Here is a 15976-nt window from a genome sequence, read left to right as displayed (position 1 = left end):
AGCATTCTAATAGTAATGCATGTCTCTACAGTTAAATTATATTCAGATGCGTTGAACAACTAACATCTTAAATTTACACTAAATAAGTGTTATCTAATTATATTTTTTAAAATCTCATTTTATAAAACTAAAAATATACGATTCTACAGTTTATTCTAAGCCCACCATCACTGTGCAGTAGAGGTAGAAGGCTTGGGTTCACTGGCTGTGGAAGACTCAAAAGCTTGATGGGTTGGAGAGTTTTTTTGTGTCTATAAAATCAGAATCTATCAGAATCTTTATTTGGAATGTAGGAATCTCAAGAGCTATGAAGCTCTTTATCTCAAATGTCGAGTATGGGCAGGTCAACGAGTCACAATCTGTCAACGGTGAGTGAAGAGAGAGCCCGAACAAAGCACGTGGACGACCGAGGCGTCCAAGCGAACGGGTTCACCGAATTGCACGCGTGCGGGAGTCCAAAAGAGTGGAGATGAGTGTATATTGTAGCTTTAGACTACTGGTGTGCAAAACATGTGTCAATTGTAATTATTACAATTGTTGGGGATAATATCATGCATTTCCTAGTGGTGAGAAGTATATCTAGAATAAGATTAGCATAGAGCTTTATGAATAGATGTCATTACATTGAATTCATAAACCTTGTCTGACCACCTACATCTTAAATAGTTTGAAAATGGTGCACTGGTTGGAGTTTTTTCCCTTTTGAGTAAGCTGGAATTCTTACCCTGCATTCCAGCTTACACAAGTCCAAATCAGGAGGTCTTACTGTGATGTGAACATTTCACATAGACTAGAAGAGAAAGAGGTTACATGGATGATGAGCTTAAGGGGATAAGGAGCAGATTGGTAAGAGGTTTAAGACTGTTGCGGTGGCTTGGCTACAAGATGCCTGCCTCCAAACAGGTAATGCATCGAAGGTGTCAGCCCCTAAATGAACCTTGCACCGTGTGGTCACATTGTCGTACGACGCTTCGCAAGTTCCCTGCCCGGGGGCGCTTGGTACGGGCCATGACACATCCGCACCGCTGCCTGGACCCTCCGCGAGCCATGCCCGAGCAGGGCACACGCGCCAGGTAGCGAGGCGATGCTCTGCTCAAGTTGCCCGTACCCGCAGCCCCACAGGGAAGTCATTGCAAGTGTTTGTTTTGTCATCAGATCGGTCACCATTAGATATACAGCGGGATTAAGCACACGGCGGTATTCAATTCCCAGCCATGGTTAACGTGAATGGTGAGTGATATCTTGACCGGGTGCTGCCCCCAATCTGCTTCGTCATCCTGCTCTAACTAGCTTTGTTAAGTATGGTCACACAACTCCCACGACCTACGTGGCATGCAGAGACATTCATGCAGCAGCGGATTGACAAAGGGCTGTAAAATTATTATAATTTCCCTACAATTATCCTGCTTCTCTGGCTTATTAATCGCTCTAGAATTTCGTCTTTGCTTTAGGTTCTTCTCCACTTGCATTTTCCATATTTTCCTTAGCCCTCATCTGGGTCTCATGAACTCATTTTGTTAATGTGTGTTTTGTTGTAGAGGAGAACCACCTCGTTGATCTGGGCTAATTCAGTGTAACTTTCTTGTGACAATCCACTCGGGCCTTTTATTCGGTTACTGCCATATTTGTCCGACTGTGGGAGGTCGTCAGTCTGAGCGGTGGTTGTGTGGCGCAGGGATTCTCCGTCCCTGCCGGCAGCCAGCCCTGGGACTGAACCTCCTCTCCGGGCGCGAGACTTCCTGGCCACCAACCAGGAGCATGTGGACCTCCTCAAGAAGATGGGCATCAACATCATTCAGCTGCCGGACGGGAGGGTGCAGCTCGTGCATCACGCTTCTCAGGTCGGTTGTGCACTCCTCGGGGTACGGGGATCCGGGGCCCTTCAGTCATCTTCAACGTCACCCTGCTGCTGCTCTATTAAGACCGGGAGCAAGAGCAGAGCCTCACCATTCTGGCGAATTGCCCAATGATGCTGGATGCAATTACCAGCGAAACGTCGTACTCAAAAATGTAAATGTTGTGGTTTCACGCTTCAACACACCGGTGGGCTAAAGTAGTGAACTATTTGTCTTTTTGTCAACGTGACACTTTTTTGCTGATTGGCCGTATCGGGTGGTGGAGGGTTACGACACATTTATAAATAACGCGATCTAACCCAAAAACGTTGATTATGAAAGCTCGCTTGTTTAGGCATGCAGTCTTGCTCCGCTGACGTCAAACAGTCGGTCGGTCAGATCGACGTTTTGACAAACCCGATGAAACACATCGGCCTCGATGATTTGTCCAATTGTTGGTAATAGAGAAGAAACTGTTTCACCAAAAATCTGACACAAAGGAACGACTTGTAACAGTCGAATTAGGCTCAAAGTATGTCTGTACTCAAGTGAGAAGATGGCCGTTACTCATCATTGGTGATGTCAAGTCAGTGATGTAAATTCCAAATTATTATGGCAGAGCCCTCTCTCTCCCAGAGAATGATGACTGGTGACTTCTCACAGTGGTACTAACTTAAATTTTCCTCCCATTTATTAACAGTGTTATATGTATGTTATGTATATGTAAAGATAATTTTTTACGTAGATAACAGGATCGTGTGCCAATCAGTAGGTTTATAAACACTAGACAGATGCATGCATTCAACTGTATGTATTCAACACTTCTCAATGTGTTGCGGCAAGCTTGGATTTATTGTGGAAATCCCATATACAGTGAAACCTTGGATTGCGAGCATAATTCGTTCCGGAAACGTGCTTGTAATCCAAAGCACTCGTATATCAAAGCGAATTTCCCCATAAGAAATAATGGAAACTCAGATGATTCGTTCCACAACCCAAAAATATTCATATAAAAATTATTAATACAAAATACTGTACCTTGTATTTTTATTTAAATTTAATATAAAGTAATCAAATGTATTAATTAAATTTAATCGTGGCTGGTGTGAGGGAGACGAGAAAGGAGAGGAGGAGGAGGGTTGTTGTGTAGGACGACTTTTAATGTCACTAACGGAATCACTGCTATCTGTTGGCTCACTGGAATCTTTTTCTTTTTGTGCGACTTTAACAAGGAACCTCGTTCGTGCTTCTCGATGATTGCCTTCTAAACTTCCACCGTAATCATCTCCTTCTTCTTACCGCCTTCCTTTTCAACCTTTTTCTTCATGGGGGACATTGTTGCAGTACAGTTACTAAAGAACAGTCACTACACTTGGACACAAAATAAAAAAAATGCTTTACCCACACACACGTGGTCACAACACTACAGTAAACAGCGTTCGCACGGATGTTGACTATACGAGTGAGGCACGCCGACTGAGAACGAGCATGGGAGATGATTACCCACAATCCCGCAGCGAGAGAGAGAGAAGAACCATTGGCTCAGTTGTGATCACGTGACGCTCGGCAGACAAAGCGTATACTGTACGTACTGCTCGTATTGCAAAACATCGCTCGTTTATCAAATTATTATTTATTAAAATTTTTGCTCATCTTGCAAAACACTCGCAGACCAAGTTACTCGCAATCCAAGGTTTCACTGTACCTCTAAAACACTCTTGTCATAGGTCCAATTTTTTGCTCTGTGAGAATACCTTTTTGTATACTTTAAGTTTCTATACATCATGTATGAACTCGTACGTATTGCTATATACCGTAGTGTGTTGAATTAATTGTGATGTTTAGGATTAGAATGCGTTGAGTAATAATGAATAAATGAACGAATGCGCGTCGTCTGTGCTCAATCTTCAGGCTGCAAACTCGCGGGACGCGGCGGACGGCCTCCGCTTCATGCAGGAGATGATGGACCTGTCCAACCAGCAGAAGGAGGACCTGCCGCCCCGCGTCGTGCAGATCATGTCTCCCCCGTTCCTCGGGCGGATGGTTTTGACTGCTGGGCCTGCGCAGTTCGGAGTGGACCTTGCCATTGTGGAAAAAGGGGTGAGCGCCATGACCTTTGTTCTTGCTTTTTTGTTTGCTTTGCTGACTGGCTTATATTGTTCTGACTTTTGGAATGTGTGTACACTGAACCGAGCATCATCAGAATGCATATATATCGTCATCGTAATAATTTTCATTATCAGTAAAATATATTGATGTGTATATGCAATAATCGAGATAAGCGGTGCTGTGGTCTGAGTACTCGACTCACAATTTGAAGTCCTTATCATGCCAACTTGGCCCATCATCTTGTCCTGGTTAAGAAAATGGGATACCACTTTTTGGAAAATCAACGAATAGTGTTTATCCTGTAAAGAGACTGGTCCATCATAGGAATGTGATATTGCTACCAGGGCCTCCAATGCAGATGAGATGAGTTTGCTTCTGAAGTCAACTCGTGAGCTATGCCACTCCAAACTAAACTAGTACCGCTTTCCACACAAAACCTTGGCTTTTTATTAGGAAGCCACTGGAGATAACTCCAATTTTAAATTTTAAATTGAAAATTAATTTCTCTAGAACCTGCTTTCTATGTTTCGTTTGTTTTCCGTCCCCCGCGCCTCTGATAAGCACGGTTGGCGCCATACGGTGCGAAAGAAGTTAAAAATACATACAATACATTACCTTCATGCTCTTTGAGTTCCTTCACAAAGTCATCGGGACAATAATCCTTACACCCTAGCGAACTTTACATCTCACACTCTCCAACTCTCCCGTTGCTCCCTCTCGACGCGCGCTCCATCGCAAGGTGCAAGCGCTGGTGGCGGTGGGCGAGCCCTTCAGCGGGTGCTCGGAGTTGGTGAACGGCGACGCCGTCGTAGGAAAGATCTCGTTGCTGCAGCGGGGCCAGTGCATGTTCGCGGAGAAGGCGCGCAACGTGCAGCTCGCAGGCGGCGTCGGAACCATTATCATTGGTGAGTCGCAGCCACGTTCGCCAACTGCTCGCTCGTGCGCCTCCGATAGGCACGGCTGGCTTCGTACGGTGTGAAATAAGTTCAACGTACTACAGTGACGTTTCGCTAATCTACGTGACCGTGATCGATCGTGATTTTATAATCCAGTTTGAAAAGTTATCTGCCTTACCGAAGACGATGCACCGTTTTATGTCTCGTGGCTTATTTGGCCAAGTGCCACTGCAATAACAGAACGAAAATATCACAACGTGATGTGACAACGTCCATCTGTGGAAATGGCATTGTGGCAATATTTCTCACATTTGAGGTCACACTTGTGAGACGTTCACTTTTAGAGCAGGAAGGTAGTATAGCAAGTAGGTGGTTGAGTGTTACCCCCTCTTGTGCATACGTTTCCTCTGGGCAACTGCAGTTGTATTCACACACGGCAGTACTTAAAACATAATTAGCCGAACATCTTGAGCAAAAACCTCTTGTATTGAGGCTCATTGAGGCTCATTGAGGCATTTCTGGGCAAATAAGTACATTATTATTCTTGACTGTTATAAGATAGGTGGATGAGACTGGAGTAACATTTGTGTCACTGTATGGGTGAAAAAGCTGGATTTTACAAAGTAACCAAGAAAGAGGCTCCTGGCCCTTGCATTCTGAGGATCCTAAGAATGTCATGGCAACTCTGAAGGTCAGAATAGAGCTTGACAGGACATCGCTGTACGTGTGATTATGAAGAGTTGATTGCAATGTGTGGGTCACGGTGCTGAGATGTGAGCTCCCTCGCCTGATATGCAGGAGGTCGTGGGTTCGATCATGTCCCTGATGCCTGTATATTTGGAATTTGCGTGGTCTTTCTCCCCGTGGTCACGTGGATTTTTCTCCGGGTCCTCTGGTTTTTCCCTCCAAATTTAGAAAAATGTGTTTTAGAGTATTTGGCTGCTATACATTTTCATATGATAAGCCACTTCCTTGAGCTATCATTTATGGCCAGGTCGCTTCTGAAAAAGAGCTATACAGCTCAGTGGGCCTTACCTGGTAAAATAAAAATAGGTCAATTAAGTAGGTACATGTGAAGATGGAGGGCACGTCACTTAGATAAGCACCTAATGGCAAAACCTAAATCGGACACATCGGGGTGATAAGGCTAAGAGCGAGACATGTAATGATTCACCCTTGAAAAGTAAATTCTCATGCTCATGATATGTCAACTCAGTATTAAATCCAGTCTTTAAGAATCATATACTCCCATTAGCACAGTTGGCTTCATACGATGCGAAAGAAGTTCTACATAATACTCTTTTTGCAAAGTATAGGTACGTTTTACCTGTAGGCTTATACAATGAACTAAGAACCAACGAGACTAACAATACAAGTGAGGGTACTAATGAGACAAAAAAATATGATTTAATATAATCATTACATTCATTGCATTGTGGTGGGCGGGTGAATTGTTAAATGTCTAGTAAAAGCAGACCTCCTCTGTCTCATGTTGACCGTGTGACAGTTCCATGGTCTGGTGGACAAAAAGGAAGCAACTATTAATTTTCACATTGTCAACAATACTGGCCACGATCTCTTGGCCTTGTCCGATCAATTCCACGCCATTTCTGCTGCTGCTGCTACCCCTGACCGGTAATCTCTCACTCCTGCCCCACACAGATGACACAGAGGGCAGCAGCAGCGACACGGCACCGTTCTTCCAGATGGCGGGTGACGGCAAGAGCACGGACGATGTGGGCGTTCCTCTTCTCTTCCTCTTCCACAAGGAGGGACGCATCCTGCTTGAGGCCCTGGCCCGGGGCCCCCTCGAGGTTCTCTTGGCGAGCCGTGCCCAGCCTCTCTGTGAGAATGCGCACCACCCATCCACCCACCCACCAACCCACTCACGAAATATGAAACTTTCCTTTGACTTTTGACTGTGTCATATGAAAGTGGCTGCCATGCATGCATTCCTTGCAGGTGACAACAAGGAAAATCAGCAAGGGGAAAGTGACGAGCAGTCCGGAGAGATTTTGGCGCAGTGTGAAAACCACCAACTCTCGGGAACTCTGGACCTTGCCCATGCGGCCAATACAGCGACCAACCCCAGCGATGATGGTGCGCGGTCTGGCCAGCAAGATCAGGAATTACCCGCAGGGGACGCAGGGAGGCCCAGGAGAGAGTCCGAGGAAGACGATGGTGAAAATGACTCTTCTGAGATAACCTGTGACGAGAGGCACGCGGCTTGTGATACCGACACAGATGGCGATGGCACAAACGAAGGAGTAGGTGATGGCGGTGGTGGCAGCTGTGACGGTGGAGGTTGTGGCGGTGATCGTGGTGATGCTGACGGTTCGGCAGAAGAGGTTGATAGGATAGAATCATCGAGTGAGGAGCAGGACTCGGACTCTGAGAAGGATCCCACCGAGAATCCAAGCGATTCCGTGGGCAGTGACTGGACAGAGGAGTTAGAAGCTTTCGCGGAGTATGCAAGAGACGAATTATGACACCCGCAAGGAACATCGCGGTTTGCACAGGACCTTGTTTCCTATAATACTTACAACTGTTCCAAATAATGGTTTACCATTGTATCTCAGGGCTGTCTTAGGATTTAAGGCTGGATGCAATGTTGCCACTGATTGGTGGTAGAGAAAAAAAATAGAGGAGATATTTTCTTTCTCATCGGTGGTGACTTTGTAAGTATTATCTTCCAATCTGAATTAAGAGGTAACTGCGTGATTCCCCCCCCACCCCGAAAGCATTGTGTATAATATTGTACAGTGCTCTTTGTAGCATCGAAAATGTGATAAAATAAAACGTGTAAATTGAGTTTTTTGTTCCAGATGAAAGATGCATTGAAAAGTTAAATTTTTAAGTAATGAGATTTGGTTTCAAATGCATTCTCGGCAAATATTGTCTCTCATTTACATCGGAATGATTCTGTGCCTTTAAACACCTGCCGTATGTATGCGAGTGCTGCACACGTGCGTCTGTGCCTCGCGGTGTTGTGTTGTCACACATGTACTGCGCGGTTCATGGGCGAGCACCGTGATGTGGTGGAGACACGTGTACGTGCGTTCGCTTTGTATTGAGCTCAATGAACTCCTTGCTGTGCCATGCCAATATGAATGCACGGAAATGCTGTTGGGATGTGACGAAACGCCGCCATTGTCAGTGGTGACCGGATGGCCTAATGGTCAGTGTCTGCTTCTCGTACTGAGTCGGCTTGCAAGGTGTCTAATGTTCCTTGTGAAAGGATCACTCGACAAACAAGTATTTGTGGTGGCACTTATGCCAACAGATGGCCCTCAGCCAGCAGTGGCAATTTAAACTATTACTAAATTATTAAAACTAAACAATTTTTATTTTACCAGGTTAAGGCCCACTGAGCTGTACTTTAAAAACAACGGAACTATTTTTTATTTTATCAGGTAAAGCGCGCTGAGATATTTAGCTCTTTTTCAGAAGCCACAAATGGGAGCTTAACGAAGTGGCTTATCACCACGTGGAAATGTATAGCAGCCAAACTCTAAACACATGTTTGTAAATGTGGAGGGAATAACCGGAGGACATGGAGAAAAATCCACGTGACCATGGGGAGAGAACACGCAAACTCTATATATACAGGCGTTGAGGTCAATCGAACCCACAACCTACATACCAAGCGTGGCAGGTAACATCTCGCCACTGTTGACGCATAATTTAATATTCTTATGGCAGAGGCCAGTCCTTCCACAGAACAACCAATGTTAACTTCCCACAAGATGGGAGTTAACTGAATCAACCTCGGAGCGATGATGACCTAAGTTCACTCTTGACAAGGATGCGGCGAGCAACCCCAGTAATTTCTTCAGAGAGTGATGAGAGGACTCTGTCTAATATGTACGATGAAGACCCGATCACATTTTTAATGGTTCACCAGTCAATGCTCTCATGGTCCAATTCTCATGGTGCAGATGAATAATATTACTCGTTTCACGTGTGGTTGTTTGCTACCTGCCACAGATGACCAACACCACAGCCAAGTTTGCCACCGTGCTTTTAGACTGTATTGTGAATTATGGTCTATATATATATTAATTGAATATATATTTGTGAGATTTGATGTCGTATTACTTGACAAAAGGCATGAAATTAATTGAAATTAAATACTTCACCTGCTGGATTGAAAGACAATGAGGAAGTTTATTGATTTTCTTTTTCAGTGTTTCCGTGAATTTATATTGTCTTGGTTCACTACCAGCTGAGGCCAATAAAGCATCCTTTTGTTTCCTTTGGCAGTTAAACAAGTGACTTGGTCCCTTGCATTTGGTTCCGTTCACATCGTGCAGTGTGTAAGAGGCATTACGTTAACATTACACCGAGAGCTGATTCAGTGTTGTAGTCGGCACTATTTAAAATTGGAAAATTACATTCTGGCAGAGAAACGATATGACACACTGTTCAGTGAGTGGTTTGGGACTGACCACCTAAGTTAAGATCACTGCCCTCCCACTGTCATTGAGTCTTGCATCGAATCTTGAAGCCCGTGTACGAGTCTTATTTGAGCTCTTGTTACTCTTTTTAGAGCCGAGAGGTCAAAGACGACGCAGGATTTGCAGGTGCTTGCTTTGCTGCTGCTGCCACCAACACTATCATTGTATACAATATGCAAGTGAATGAGCCTGCATTTGTATTAACCCTTTCCTTATGGCGTCCTTTGGGCTTCACTTTTACACACGTCCGCGAAATAGGAATGTGGATTTACTAAATGCCAGTAGGCACTGCACCGCATTAACTTTTGTAATGACGTTCCTTAAATGATTGTCACATTTGTAAAATATATTTCTGCGCAGCAACTGTTTTTCTCCATTGTAAAATGTGATGATTGGGTCTGTGGAGTCTCAAGGGCAGTGGGTTTTTATATGCTGAAATCATAACGGAGAATCGCACAAAGTTTTGAGTGCAATTTGTATTTCCCTTCAAATTCATGTAAACAATTTAGAACCTTGTTCAAAAGCATAACTATTTCCATCAAACCTACAATTCAATACTGATGTCAAAATCAGTTGTCGGGCGGGGAAGAAAACTAATTTTGATGTGCATGCAAAATGTCAATTCCATAAAGCCAAATTGTACATTATTTAAAAGAGATGAATGTGGTGTTTTAATGGACAGGTGTGTGATCAGTGCAACATTTCAAGTAAAAAATCACTTGCTCAATTAGAAGTTTTAAAACAGCTGCATTGGCATGCGTTCCTATTTACATATGAATAGGGGCCAACATTTTTAAAAGATGTTCCATGGTGACGCCAGCTTTCGAAGAATGGTGAATGAACGTGTAGATACATTTCAAGTCAACGATGTGAGGGTTTTCTGCTTAAAGACGGAGCTTATTTGTTGAATGTTGGAAATGATCTGTCAACCCTAAGTTATGGAGTCTGCAGAATTGCACAAAAATTTACCCCAGTTTAAAGAATTCATAGAGGAGCATTTTACGTCTGGGTTATTTTTCGTTAACTTGTGTATACTATGATTAAATTAACTGAAGTAAAGCACTTGCCGCTATTTGGACCAACTTTTTGAATCGTAGCAGCTTGGGACCAGTGTAAAATGGTTTGAAATAACTCATTAAGGGTTAGGTTTTGTAAGCACTACATTAGCCAGGAATTGACCTTGATCTCATTGCTGTTATCCACACTTCATATAGATTTAGCTTTAAAGTTGCATGTACATTTTAATATGAATTGTTACATATATGTAGAAATTTGCCTGACAGAGCACTTCTCACAAGTATCAATAATTTAAACATGAGATTTTAACTATTTAAGTATTCTTAATTTAGGAGTATGTGGTGTTGTAAATATGCAGGCTTTACTAAAATGCTGACCTCCAACTCTGCCGACCTGTACATCAACCAGTGTAGCGTCATAATACCACATGCAAAATATCTAAAAAATGTGTTCATCCTGGTGTTGTAATTATATCTGTTACAAATGGCAAACGGACAACCATCGCCAATTTTTTAATCATAATTTAAAAATTCTACTTTTTTATGCCTGCTGAAGAATGAAAGCTCACGTTTGCAAGTTTAAAATCACGTTGGTATCCTACATGTTCTGTTTTAAATTGGTATGCGTTAAATTTACTGACCCCCACTATGCTGATGTATGTCTATCTCCATCGTGAATATAAAATCATGGTAAATCGAGACTTCCAAGACAAACTGTGTAGGAGGTAAAACGTCTCAATGGTCATGTCTGGCTGTACTCCAGACTCGGCCCAGCCAATCATGAAAGAAGGACGGTTCAGAATCAGAATATTAAATTATAATGGAGGAATCCTATGATCTATCAAGCTCTTTCCCACATATGTCCAGTAGGGCCAGATTAGAACGTTACAACAACGAACAATACCGTTTTTCCTCGATGTATATAAAAAAAACGTTCATAGTTTGACTTAACAGATGGAATTGTCTTGTTATTTTATCAATTGTCAAAACGTAAAATGATGAAAATGCCAAATATGTTATTTTTGTGTTTATTCATTTGATGTTTCTGTTATGTAACTACGAGGATTAGCTACGTGTTGCGAAACGTTCAGTGGCGTTAGTGCCGTAATTGTTTTTAATTTATCAGGTGCATTAATGAACAACTGTTAATACGCACAATTTATACGTGCTTGATGACTCCAGCCTATGCTTAATGAGTAAATCAACAGGTTTGCATGCGGTAATTGGTGTGTGGCAGAGGACTCAAGATTCCCTTTTAAAATGGTACACCCCTAAATGCCTTTATTGCACATGTTACTAATATGTGGAATGTACCATTTGTGGGGGAAGTCTCATTTCCGCCTGTCCATCCGTTGCATGCCCTGTTGGTTTTCCTCCACTTTGGTAAAATAATAACTTTAAGCAAAAGTGCAATATATGATATCGTTATTGAACATTTTTGTTGCTTATAAATTGCTTTCAATGTCAGTTGTTTGAAATACTGGTGACGATAATGAGCTGCATTGTATTGGCTCACATGCTGAAAGTCAACTCGGTGTGTAAACACAATGCTGATTCATTTGAAAAGCACACCGATTCATTGATCTGTATTTTCTACAGATATCAAATCTACTCAACCATTCATGCAGTCAATGCAATGCGATTGTGGTATATTTGTGTAGTGGAAAACATATCTTAATGTGGCTTTTGAGTGATGCTTTGGCTTCTGTATAAGTTGTTTGAAAAATGAAAACAAGAAAATGTGTTTATATTCCATGTATATTTTCTTTGGTTGATTTATCCCCCTTTTAATTGGGAATTATAACAAAGTGTGATATATGGTATTTAAGAGTTTATGTATATGGGCGTCTGCTTTAAGTAAGCAAAACTTTGTACATGTAGCTGGGTGTAATATGCAAGGCCTATCTGTTTTCGGCTTTACATAAACTACGAGTGACACATTCTCGGATCACCATTGAAGCCCTTCTCTACGGTTTAGCTTGCCATGAGTACCAAATATTGATTGCTGGAAATGATCGTTATCATAAGCCATACTGCCATAAACGGTACTGTGTCGATGCATTCCGTCGCACCCTCACACATCCCGATTACATCTGTTTAAAAAATGCATATTTACATAACAGACTCCCAAGTCTCTGTATATATGTGTGTGATTGGAAGATGCTGTTCACGGTCCCGTAAGTGGGATGTGACTCATACACATTGCTTATGAAACTTCGTCCCTGTTCAGATGAGTGGCTGCATGTAGCCTAAGGTACACCGCCTAAACATTCGTGTACTGACTGGCTAGGTGGCTTTGTGCTTAGCGCGCGCGACGGGGTGGGTTAAACAGGTTGCGACTTCAAATCCTGGTCCCGGGGGGGTGCGGGGGTGGGTTAACTCATCCATTGGATTTTGGGAAGTCATCAGTGGTTGTCCTGTGGGATGACTGGTTCCCCCACCAAATAAATGGATCATTGTTCCCCCCATGCTCACGACCACAGAGTTTGGACACTGCTTGTTAAAATGGGGGCAAATTCCTTGCGATTGTTTCCAGTGGCCAGCAAGCTCATCATTGAGCCAGTTTGCATTCACATTGCCGAGTCATGTGTGGGGAATTACCCAGCATGCTGTGTGGGAGTTTAAGACTCACAACTTTCATTCTGTGCCCCAATATTGCAGGCAAGTATTGGCCGTTGTAAATTTAGAAGCGAAAATATGACTGCCCTCACATAGTAATATGCAACACTTCAAATGAATGAAACTTCTAATAGGGTACATTTGTGTCGCAGCAGTCAATTGATAGAGGTGGAGAGCTGGACCGTTGTGGGAAAGGTAATGAGCACATTAGTGCAAGTATCTGTGTTCTCCACTGTCCATTGCATTTAAAGGGTGATCAATGAACACTGGTGGAAATTGTCTGACTGCTGGGAGTTAAGAATGCAGCTGCATTTGGCAGTGTGTTATGGACTGGGGCTTTCTCTCACGTGGACTGAGAACGTACAGTTGTATTGCCATATGTGTACAATTGCTGGGTTCCATTGCTTCCTTTACCACTTTATTTTGTGGCATATGACCTTCCCGCCTGGGATTGACTGTTTACTGTATTAATAACAAATACAATTAAAGTGTATTATAGTATATAATATGTACAGCTACTGTATGTCGGGGATATATTTTTTCCCCAATGACTTGCAGCTTTAATAAACAAAAAAATACAAAGCATTTCAAAATTGTCATGAAATGTGTGCGTGTATTGCTTCATGATGTGTCGAACAGAAAATATAACGTTGCTGTAAAGATTGTATTTAAACTATTAAAATAACATTTTAACAGGTAAGGCTAATAAGCAATTAAGCTTTTTTCAGAAGCCACCTGGCCACAAATGATAGCTCATCGTGTGGCAATGTATCGCAGTGAAATACTCGAAACGCAGGTTTCTAAATGTGGAGGGAAAAACCGGAGGACCTGGAGAAAAATCCACGCGACTACAGGAAGAACGCGAAAACTCCAAATATACAATCATCGGGATCGTTCAAGTTAATTTATTAGGTATAGCCCTGTGAGCCATTCGGCTCTTGAATCGGGTGTAACTGCAACAAACAAAAACATGAACAAAAAACATCTTAAAGTGAATATTTGACTAAGTGCAAACAGAAAATCCAAGAAAAGACAGAAACATATTGCAGAAAAAACACCGTACACCAACGCTGTGTGCAAAAATCCCAGTAGGATGCAAGTCAAACAACAACAACAACCACAAGACAACTTAGATTAAGGCCATCAGTCTAACTGTACTACAACAAACAAACATGGCTAAACCAATACACTTTTCGAAAGCACCAAAATAAAGCCATAAAAGCAATGAAAAAGCAATCATCGAACCCACGGACTCCACTGTACCAGCCAAGGTAGTTAACATCTTGCCACCGTGACGCCCATTTACTTCGCCATGTGGAGCACAAGTAGATCAGTTTGCAGATGTCACGGCAACTGCACTTGTTCATCAATTTCCATTGTCTTTTGTAGCAATGTCCCAGATGTAAAACCCTCGTGTGCTCGGAGTGACATTCTTGTTTTGGATTTTGATACCTCATCAATACAGCGCTGCAGTCGTGAATTGAACTCCTGTTTTGTTGTACTATTAAACAGTTCTGTCCAGTATAATGAAGCTAATAGTATCATGTTACCGTTATGCTTTTGTAATTACTTACTATAATCACCCAGAAATGCTTGTCCGTCCCGCGCGTGACGTCACTCTACATGAGGCCCACCCCCCTCATTAATATTCATGAATGGGTGGATTTTTACATTAACGCAGGTCGAGCTGAATTAAATAATTTATTACGCAAAGTCGCATCAAATATGACGTTTCTTTACAGAAAGTGACGCACCTGCAAAATAGCCCCCCCACCTTCATTAATATTCATGCCCGCGTGGAAATTTACACGAACACACAAGAACGTCGCGCACTCCACATGCCGCACCCCTCCACAATAACCATTAGTGGGTGACGTCACTCCACATGGGGCAACCTCCCTCCCTCCCTCATTAATAATCATGAGCTGAACAAGTTGTTTTATTTAATATTTCAGATTTACTGCACTGTACACCCGTCCTTGGACGGGCGAAAAAGCTAGTGTCAGTATATTGGTACAATATTGTTTATAGCATGATTAATCTTATTTTATTAAATTGTAGTTCAGTGGCGGCTCCTGAAAAATCTCTCAGGGGGGGGAAATGTCTGGATGATTGATAAGGATAAGGTCCACCCATGCAATGGATAAATTAACAGCTTAAGCATGTAAAGGCAACTTCACTTCTTTAATATTAATGCAAAAGAAAGTGACTCTTACAATACATCTTGTTTGTTTCTATACTCACTATTATTACAATCCACTCAGTTTCTTTTATTAAAGATTCCACTAGGTGGCGACAAATAATATTGTTGGATTAAACGTGCTTACGTATGATGACGTAAGCACGTTAGTGCGAGCCCTCCCGGAAGCCATAGAGAATGCATTGCAGCGCCCGCCGTTAGAAAAAAAACATCTTTGAATGTAAGTCTATGGGAACACTCTGGGCGATTCTCAGCTGGAGTGAAATCGCCCAAAAAGAGGCGGTACTCCACAGAACGTAGCATGACGCTGATTGGACTATATCCAGAGGCACAGTAACGGCTCGCGAAAATCTGTGGTTGAATGACATTGGTGGTGCGTCGCCCAATCGCCCTAATGAAGAAACCGCCCCTGTTGTAGTTATGCCAGTTATAGTTCAACACAGTCCTTCCGGTTTCCACATCCACTGAACCGGAGCCTTTCCCCTCTGCTTTGTTGTGGCTCGGTGTAAACTGTACAATAGTGACTTTAAAAATAAGCAAATATTACGTTGTAAGTGTGATCAATTGGTATTATATTATTGAGTGGAAAACAAGAAGTCGTAGGTGTTAATTAATTTCATATATAACAGATTTATAATTGGTCAATTATATACTAATTAATAATTGCTTATGCAAGTAATTGAAAAATTAGCAACGTTTTACCAGTGGCTCGCCACGGGATATAATGTGCGGGAAAAGGAAGGGAAAATGGAAGTGAGAATGGGAAATGAGAGGAAAAGGGCTGGAAAAGTGGGACCAAATGGTGAGGAAAGATGGGAGGGAGAATAAGCCTCCAATGCACGGC

The 15976-nt window shown here is 42.5% G+C and overlaps 1 protein-coding gene across 1 annotated transcript in view; it reads left to right on the top strand.

The window, feature by feature from the left end:
- Positions 1-13517, top strand: part of LOC144724415 (ER degradation-enhancing alpha-mannosidase-like protein 3) — a 54954-nt gene extending 41437 nt beyond the window's left edge. The window contains exons 16-20 of the mRNA XM_078603528.1: positions 1676-1841; positions 3747-3935; positions 4684-4849; positions 6503-6685; positions 6803-13517. Coding sequence (XP_078459654.1) covers positions 1676-1841; positions 3747-3935; positions 4684-4849; positions 6503-6685; positions 6803-7329 — 1231 coding nt within the window. The 3' untranslated portion in view covers positions 7330-13517. The remainder of the gene's footprint in view (positions 1-1675; positions 1842-3746; positions 3936-4683; positions 4850-6502; positions 6686-6802) is intronic.
- Positions 13518-15976: the final 2459 nt, after the last annotated feature.

This window comes from Lampetra planeri, chromosome 20 (assembly GCF_965212315.1).
Source record: "Lampetra planeri chromosome 20, kcLamPlan1.2.h2, whole genome shotgun sequence".
NCBI classification, from domain to species: Eukaryota; Metazoa; Chordata; class Hyperoartia; order Petromyzontiformes; family Petromyzontidae; genus Lampetra; species Lampetra planeri.
Note: the sequence above shows the minus strand (reverse complement) of the source record. Positions and strands in the feature narration are given on the sequence as shown.